The sequence below is a fragment of the Lepidochelys kempii genome, chromosome 1, assembly GCF_965140285.1.
Source record: "Lepidochelys kempii isolate rLepKem1 chromosome 1, rLepKem1.hap1, whole genome shotgun sequence".
In the NCBI taxonomy this organism is placed as follows: Eukaryota; Metazoa; Chordata; order Testudines; family Cheloniidae; genus Lepidochelys; species Lepidochelys kempii.
Window position 1 is genome coordinate 227,489,817 of NC_136380.1, and position 9,259 is coordinate 227,499,075.

At 44.9% G+C, this 9,259-nt stretch overlaps 1 protein-coding gene across 1 annotated transcript; it reads right to left on the reverse strand.

Moving 5' to 3' along the window:
- Nucleotides 1–205: 205 nt before the first annotated feature.
- UPK3A (uroplakin 3A) lies at nt 206–8,836 on the reverse strand. Its single transcript, XM_078851483.1, has 6 exons — nt 8,721–8,836; nt 7,702–7,857; nt 4,131–4,410; nt 3,257–3,339; nt 1,863–1,995; nt 206–829 (listed from the first exon to the last, which is right to left on the reverse strand). The coding sequence occupies exons 1-6, from the start codon at nt 8,773–8,775 to the stop codon at nt 727–729; spliced, it is 810 nt and encodes a 269-aa protein (XP_078707609.1). The 5' UTR covers nt 8,776–8,836; the 3' UTR covers nt 206–726.
- Between the last annotated feature and the right edge of the window lie 423 nt (nt 8,837–9,259).

Consider the following 9,259-nt stretch of genomic DNA (forward strand, 5'->3'; position numbering starts at 1 on the left):
TTCTAGTGGTTAGTTTGCCTCTACCCTTCTTTAAAAGAAATTTTGGTACTAAGAGCTTGATGTATCAGATCAGAGGCCAGCTGCTATCAAGCCTTTACTAAACTGCATACACTATTAAGTACTGTTCTCAATATAAAGCCTTTCCTTACCTACATCACATTCTCACATACATAAAAGCAGCTAAATAAGAATCAAAGGTTGAGCTCAGCTTTAGAACTTATTTAGCTTCTAACCTATAAACAAGGATAATTATGTACTAAAATAACCCTAGCCCCATGAACTTGAAAGTTGTGAGTATGTTACTCTAGCCCACACTAATACATTTGGTCATTTTCTCTCTCCTCCCACTAAGCCAGGCAGTCACTAAGGACTATGAACTGCATTCTAGAGTCAGAGCTCTCTACCACTCTTCATTTTTGGAAGTATGCAACCAAAAAATGGGTTAACTGTAGGATAGAAGTGCCATGAGCCTAATGACAAGATTACTTGGTGCCATAATCTGTGACTGCAGCCAAATGAAGATAGTGGTGCTATTCTCTGGGAGTTGAAAGAACACTATATGTTTAGAACACCTGTGCCATTCACCTTCAGTTACTGAACTTGAGTATCTAATCAATGTGACCTATTCAGAGTTCAGTAGAAAAGGGCAATTCTTTAATATTAGTACATTTGTAGGTGTTCAGTTGACGTTCAGCCATGGTAATGGACTCTTCTTTCCCTCAAGACTCACTGGTTCACTCCCTCAGAGCTGCCCTGAGATCTTGGTACACCCTGCTGGGTAGTCAGAGACTCGTGTGTGGTCTCTGTGGATGCCTCTCCTGCTGCCCTGCTTGAAGAGAAAGAGCTTTTAATTCTGATGGAGGTTTCTTAAGCTATAGGCCAGTCACACAACTGATTTGAAAAAATTAAAGCATCACTTATCACCAAGCTTTATAAAAACCTACCCATCTTTTTTAGATGGTTGTTTCTCTTCAGTTATTTCATCTAGGACTTAATCCTATACTGTGTAGTCCAAAAGTCAGGCAGGATTCATGGCATGCAAGTACATGGCATGCAGGACTTTAAGACAGCAGTTCTAAGAATGAGATATCCCCCTCCCCCGCATTGGAAGAACAGTTGCAATGTCAAGGTTTTTAAGCTACTCCCTATGTAAGTTAGAGTTATCTAAAGAGTTCATTCCCCTAAGCCTCACAGGGCCTAAGTTGATCCTTGATTACTAGTTTTCTCCCCTCTAATAAGTCAAGAGGCCATTCACAGCAGCAGAGTCTGACAGGAGTCTACTCAAATTTTTTACTCATTGCAGAGTGACAGTTGTCATTAGCATCTCTTGGGAGGCAGGAAGATCCAATGCCCAAGTAACCATCCTTAGCAGGTGCAGCATTTGGTCTATATTCCAGGTCAGTAAGTCAACTCCCCAGCCTCCCTTTAGAACCTTGTACCCAGTTCAAGACACTAGAAGTTATTCCCATGTTCTCATAGCAAGACCACATTCAGACTGTAAGCAAGTGCAACTCCATGACTTATTGTGCTGCACCCACTTAAGTCAAGTGAGCACTAAGGCCAAGGTTCTAGTAAAACAGTGTGATTTAGTGTGTAGGAGGGACAGGTCACTAGCTTTCTTGGTCTGTTGTCATGACCCTACCTCTCAGGGGAAGATGCTGCTTTTAGGTGCAGATCAGAAGGTTGAGACACCTGTGCTCTTGATTTTAGTCTCCCTAACAACACTTGTTTATTACACTAGCTGAGAAGCTCTAATTCCCAGCTTGAGACATTCATAATGAGGGGTCAGACCAATCATTTGATGGGTTAGATACTTGGTGATTAGTTCTGCACTCAGACTGTGAAGTGTAACGATAACTTACATGACAAAGAAGAATATGGAGGCAAGAAATCCAACAACTAGAAGGAACATAAGAGTGCTTAAGACTGATGTGATGACAATCATTCCTCCACTCCTTCGCCCAGGCCAGGTATCAATTGTTGAAGGCTGTTTTACTAGGAGAGGTGGGATGAAGAAAAAAAAAATGACTGTACATATTTTAGAGGTGCCAAGAGACCAGAAAGAGTGACTAAACAGCATAAACTAGGGAAGTTAATGGCTCAAGCCTTCCCCACCCCATAGTATCTGGTGTTACTTTTGAAGTCCATGTATTACTTTTCTTGGCATTTCAACATCCTTCATTTGAAATCTTGAAGTCTTTTACAGAATTAGTTTAAGCCTCAAAAATAGCCCTGGGTATATTTCCCTATATTACACTTTAAATAGAGGTATAGAGAGGTTAAGTGATTTATCTATCTAGTGACTGCAGCAGAGGCAGAAATAGAATCCAGACCTCAGCTCAAACCACTACACAAACAAAAAAAACCCGTCTGTCACGTTTGGGCTTTTTGTCCTGAGAGCATCAGGGGAGGAGTAGTATTCCAGAGTTACCTCCACCACTTAAGCTTTATTAAAGCTTTTTTGGTCAGAGAGGACTGGAATTTCTCTTTAGCCAGCATCTTGGCAGAAAATGACTAAATGTCCTAAAGCATATTGTGACAGGGTCGGGCCAGATGGCTATAGGAGAGTAATTTTTTTTTGTGGAAGCAAAAGATATATTAGCCCCAGGCTAATAGGTCCCTTTTCCCTGGGTAAGGTAACAGGGAAGGTTCCAGAATAATCAGAAACCTTCTGGAGACAATTAAGACTGGCTGCAGGTGTTCTAATCAGCCTATCAAGAAGCTGCTAGAATCAATTAAGGCAGGCTAATCAGAGCACCTGGGTTTTAAAAAGGAGCTCACTTCAGTTTGTGGTGTGCATGTGAGGAGCTGGGAGCAAGAGGCACTAGGAGCTGAGAGTGAGAACGTGGACTGAGATGTACAAGCATTATCAGACACCAGGAGGAAGGTCCTGTGGTGAGGATAAAGAAGGTGCTGGGAGGAGGCCAAGGGGAAGTAGCCCAGGGAGTTGTAGCTGTCACACAGCTGTTCCAGGAGGCACTCTAGACAGCTGCATTCCACAGGGCCCTGGGCTGGAACCCAGAGTAGGGGTTGGGCCCGGGTTCCCCCCAAATCCTCCCAACTCCTGGTCAGACACGGGAGTTGTTGACTTGGACTGTGGGTTCAGAAAAACGGCCAAGCTGAGGGCTGCCGTGAAGCTCCAAGGTGAGCAAATCCACCAATAAGTGCGAGACCCATCAAGGTAGAGCAGGAACTGTGTCACAATATTTATTTCTTCCCCAAGAGGGAGCAGTTGACCTTGGTATGAGGTACTTACCCCTACTAGTTTTCATTGGGTCAGACCAGAGAGTTTGGTCTTTCACAACACCTGCAACCACATCTACTAAGAGGTACTTAAACCTGGAAGCAGAGACAGGCAGGTTAATCATTCTAGCAAATGTTTTGACAATCTGGCACAAACCAATCCAGTAGCTGCCAAAATTTGAAGACTAGGTAACGTCTTTGTTAGAGATACATATAAAAAGAGACAGGCAATCAGGGGTGGCTGGCTGGCTAGTCCAGAAGTTTTAGAGGGGCAACAGAGGAGAGTTAGTACAAAATCCTCTCCCACCTGTCACATTAGGTTTTTCAGTTTGTTCTTGTGTGCTTGTTAACTGTGCTAGTTGTTGACAACCTTCCAACAGTAGTGTCTCCTAGTTAAATTCAGTATGATCTACACTAAGTTTCTGGGATGGTGTCCAAAGACTGGGTGCTGCAGGGCTCCCCTGCTACAGGAAAGCATGGAAGAGACAGTCAGATTACCAGCTGGTGTATTATACTAGAGCAGATGAGAATAAGAGCTCTGCAGGCACTGACTCAGAGACATTCAATAGCTTCTACAAGAGCCAGTTAAGACAAGGATTAAGGGTCTCACACTAACTTTGAGAAAGGTAGCCATTTAATTTAGTTTCAGCCCAGACACACCACTAGCCCTGAAGGGCTTAAGCAAGGGTGGGGCAGTGAAGGTTATCTTTGTGTTTGGCTCTACTCAGAGCCATCCTTAATGGAGCAGTGAGGGCTCTGTTCCTGCAGTTGAAAGGAACAGTTTCACTATGATCAATTAGTGCAGCTTGCAAGTTAGTTTCATACCAAGTTAACCTTAGTGCCAAGTGCAAGGACACCCCTATCCAAAAGAGAATTGTGAACTATACCTGTATGTTGTATCCTCAGCAAGAGGTGGGTTACAGGCACCAGGGAAGTTTGGGTCATATAAACAAGTCACATCATCTCCCACTCTGAAGAGGTATTGTTTCAAGACATGTGAAACTTTTTTCAGATTTACAACATCAGCTAGCATGGGGGGTGATGCACAATTGGGCACATTAAACAATGCAGCCCTGTAAGGTCCAAGTTGTCCTCCGTTGGTGTCTTGGAAAGTGGTGTTGAGAGGTTTACTGCTATTGTCAATCACAGCTGAGCTTATAGTGCTTGCTGCAAGATAGATTGGATATTTCAGCATAACGTTTGTTACAAGTGCCCTTCCCATCCACCCAGTCAACACTGAACCCTCAGCTTTGTCAAAAGGAAGTACCCGAACAGACCCACCATGTTCAATTTTAACTTTTAGGGGCCCAACAGACCCTTTCCTTAGCCCCAGCCCCCAACTTCCCTGCTACATCACTAACAGCAGCCACAGCAGAGGCCAGAAGAGATAGACCCAAGACCAGCACTGGTGGTGGGAGGAAAGCACTTTCTGTAGCACCTGTTCTCCTGTCCCACCAAGCCATGAATCAGTTTACTTTTAGAGGCCTTGTTTGCCTCCACCACAAGAGATGTAAGAAGCAACTGTGCTCCTATCTCCCCAATGGCTCCTGTAGCTGTCTGACAAGACAGCCTTGGGAAAGAGGGAGTGCCTCTGTGGGCTGCTCTGCTTCAGAGTGGAGTAAGTTGTCAGGGTGTATTGCCCCCAGACAGCCTGAAAAGGGACAGCAGTGGACAGCTGAGGAAGCTTGGAAGGCTGGTTAATTAAACCAAGTCATCCCTCAAGTGACAAGCCAATAGTGGCTCCTGTAGGTGTCCTTCCCAGTGGGTGTTTGGGTCCGTGTGGCTACCCCAGCCTTCTGTGCTCCACTTCTGGGTGGGATGGGTGAATCCTTGAAGCAAGAGGGCTGTAGGTATTTTCACTCACACACAGAGGCTCTGTATGTCCTTCCTAGCATTAGATCAAAGGACTCTCAGGAGGCACACAGAGGGCCAGCTGTCAACACTACAGCAATCAGGAAGGGGCAGGGACCAGCCCAACAAGCTCTGCTGCTGCACTCCCACAAACACACTTGTATTTGAGCCTCTGCCACTTTTAGTGGGTACAAATGCTCTCTCATTCCTGCCTCTGTAGGTGCCCCCCACCACAAGAACTGAGGAGCAGCCCCTACTGACAGCACAGTATGTGGGGATGGAACAGAATCCCTCCCCACCCCAGGGCCAAGCTTCTCCTTAGCAGGCATCTTTGGGAAACCCACTACTTCATCCTCTCCCCTCACCGTGCTGAGGCTGACACAAAATGCCGCTGCTCCTCTTCTCATGTCATGCAGCTGCTCTTCATAACTAGCCCCACCCCACACCCACTGGTGAATGTACCAAGGAGCAGGGGCAGGACTTATCCCTGCAGGAGGGAGAGGCAGCTGAGCCAAGCCCTCCCCCAAATATTTCAAATAGTGTAAGGCAATAGTCTGGCCTTTACTCACCCCAGCCCTCTCCTGCCCGCCAGGGACAGTCAGTACTGAGAGTGCAGCCACACTAAGGCCCAGCTTTAAGCATTTGGATATGTCATAATGCATTTAAATTTGCCAACCAGTCCCCAGCCCCCACAAGTCACCATGAAGTAGTATTGTGGTAGTTCATGGGCAAGTTTCATCTACCCCATAATGTAATCCCAGAAAAAAAATTCACATGTCAGACATTAGTAATAATGTGGCACTAATCAAGCCTCACACCTATCAGGGTTACCTTCTCAAATATTCAGTAGAGGATCTCTGCACATTATCAAGGCAGAGTGTTCCTCTGATGGCAGGGAATAAGCCAAGTAGTCCCAGGCTAGACAATGTACACAGTGTTCTGAGGAAGTTAAATCCATGTCACTAATGCTTCCCCTCACCGTATGGGGTACCTTAGCATGATGAAACATGCTGCTTTCCAAGGCAGACACAAAACTTTAAAGAAATTTTCCCAGTTCAACAAGTAGCGAGGAAAGGTTTCCTCATTTCAATGGCTGAATGCAATTCCTCCAAGCAGAAGTTCTTCCTTTGTAGCTGTGCATGTGTTTTATTTATGGAGTGCACGCTATGGAATTTACTGTATGTAAAAGGGATAGAATAGTTTGAGAGGAGTTTCATAACAGATCGCTTTCAAGGTGGAATATTTTGAGACAAGCCACATGTCAGGAAAGTCTTTATAAAAAAGAAAAACTTCTACAGGTAGAAGCCTGGAGCCATTATGAGACACAGTTGTGTTTTAGTACTAAGACATCCTATAATACCAGCACATTCACGGCTACCCAGGACAGTTGAGTCTGTTTCAGGAGTTCTCAAATATTCAGAGTTAAAGTTCTTTAGTAGTAAGGAAGCATCTCCACATCCATCCTTCCAGAATGCAGTAAGCCATGGGAGCCAGGGATATGGCTGCCAGCTAATTGAATTTCCTGGGCTATTAGTTTGTTACTGCCAGACTTACGCAAGGTCTCATTTCCTGTGTCTGACTTGAGGAGAGAAAGAACCTTGTTACTGACACAGCTATAGTTGCTAAGCTGTTACATGGCTTAGTTGAGCCTACTATTTGTAGTCAACATACATTCTTTGAAGGAAGAAAAGGAGGACTTGTGGCACTTAGAGACTAACAAATTTATTTGAGCATAAGCTTTTGTGAGCTACAGCTCACTTCATCGGATGGCTTATGCTCAAATAAATTTGTTAGTCTCTAAGATGCCACAAGTACTCCTTTTCTTTTTGTGAATACAGACTAACATGACTGCTACTTTAAGACCTATTCTTTGAAGGCTCATCCTTCTTCGCCTAGACTCGAGCCTCCTGATATTAACTTGGCTCTGCTGACGTCCACTTAGCACTCAAGTGTTGTTAAATTGACTGCCCCTACAGTTTGCATCCTTTAACAGCAAAGTTGGAAGAAGCAGCAATCCAAGCATCCTTTTTACTACCCTCACCAGGAAGTCACCTCATCTTTTCCCCTCATTAGAAAGTGTACTCATGTTTGAGCAGTCCAGTTAACTCACCTGATGCTGAGTTGATCAGAACAGACAAGGACCAGTCATGTACAACATTAGTAGTTAGAGCACCCATGACTAGAGCACCCATGACTAGTGGACAATAGTCAACATGCTTGGTTCTTGTCTATGCTGACCAGTCAGCCATAGGCAATATAATATCAGCCCACTTCATTGTTATGCTGAAGTGCTAGAACTAAAGTTTTTGTTAAGACCAGTCCTAGCAGAGAACAGGGAACAGACCATCAACTGGTATAGATCAGCAGGGCTCCATTAAAGCTAATAGAGGTATACCACTTTACACTCTCTGAGGAACTGGCTTTTGTTCTATATGTACTTTAGCCCTTGTTCTCTTTGCCCTGGCTTCCAATTACAAGTGGGCACTTGTCACACACACACTGCCACCAGAAGTGGAGGTCATCAAGTTTTAAAGAATTACATTATGTAGTTTCAAAGAGGGCAGGGGAGAGAAAGGAAAAAGAAAGGAAATAAAGCCAGATACTTACCAGAGTCAGCCATTGCATACAAGTAGACCATATAGGAGCTACCTGGAGACAGTGAATCATCAAACATACAGAAAGGTTTCTCTAGAGCAATTGTAGTAAGGGTAGGATTGTTTGTAGCAAGTTTGGGGTTTGCAATCTGAGGCCTCAAATTCTGAGCTAGAAGAAACAGGAAATAGAAGTGTAATATTTAATCAATTTCCCCTCCTCCCTCAGACATAACTACAATGTTTAAATAATAAGACCCTTTCAAATAAAACATGGCTTTGGACCCTGTACTGGGAATACTTCTGAGTCATGCTCCATCCCTTTCACACCCCACTCTTCTTTCTGGAAAGAGAGCAAAGCCACAAGCAATACAGTCACTTCTTGCAACCTCTGGATACAGTTAGTGCTAGTAAGGAACTCATGGGAAGATCTATTATATCCTCCCTAGTGGGAATAGAGAGCAATTTCAGCAAGCCCTGAGCAGAGGAACAGAAGAGGGTACATTCAGTCTCTAGGTCTCCTGAATTAGAAGGGGGAAAAAAAGCAGTTTGAGATTAGAGCAATACTGAAAATATGGTCTTGGGGGAAAAAAAAAAAAAGCACACACACGCAAGTAGGGATTAGTACTAGACTCTCCCACCTCACCCCATCCCCAAGTCTTCCAGGGCAGTATAAGCAACAACCCCTGCAAAAAGCGTTATACTCAAGGCTGAGTCTGGTGACGCTTCTCACTCTCCCCCCCCACCCCAGTTTCCCTACTACTTCAAACACCAGACTAACTCAGAAGAAAGACAAGACTCAGTTTGCTTGGGACTGCTTTATCGCTTGAAGCAAAGCAATTTAAATACAGATTTACAATCCCTGATCATCCCAGCTCTTCCCCCAAAACCCAGCCGGTAGGGGGGAAGACACCTAAAGCCTTTAAATTAAAAAAGGGGAAATAAAAACAGTTAATTGTTTGTGATCACAGACCTAAAAGTGAGCAGGACTTAAATCTCAGTGGGAGAGATTACAGGCAGACAGATACCACTTACCCACACACAGTTGCCCTAGCCAGCAAAGGGCTAGCACAACCCAATGGCCCTGCATGCTCAGGTACTGTAGAGAACCCCCCACAAAAACTATGCTAGAGAATAGCTGTTGCCTAAAATCACTCTCCTAGCTCGTTGCTTTGTATCCTCTGCACTTGGACCGAACACACCTGAATCTCCTCACCTGCCAGTAAGTAACCTGCAGTGTTGTGCCCTAACTAACCGGACAGTCTCTCCCTCCAGCCAATCAGCAGCTAGCTTTCCACTCCCTCTCTCAGCCTATTTGCATGCCTTCCCCCCCCCCCAGCACACACAGGTGTATCCAGGCTGCCGGGGATAGAGACTTTGTCCCTGCCCAACAGGACTAGCTCACAAGGCTTGGAGAGAGACGCAGTCCATCTCCCACAGGTGCAGCTGCAAGGTGTTTCCATCATCCCTTTAAATGGCTTTGGTCCTGCCCTATTGTTTCCCTTTCATACCTGCTAGGAAAGGGAGCTGAGATCGTTTGTTTGAGGGTGCGGGATTGAGGTAGGCCTAAGAAG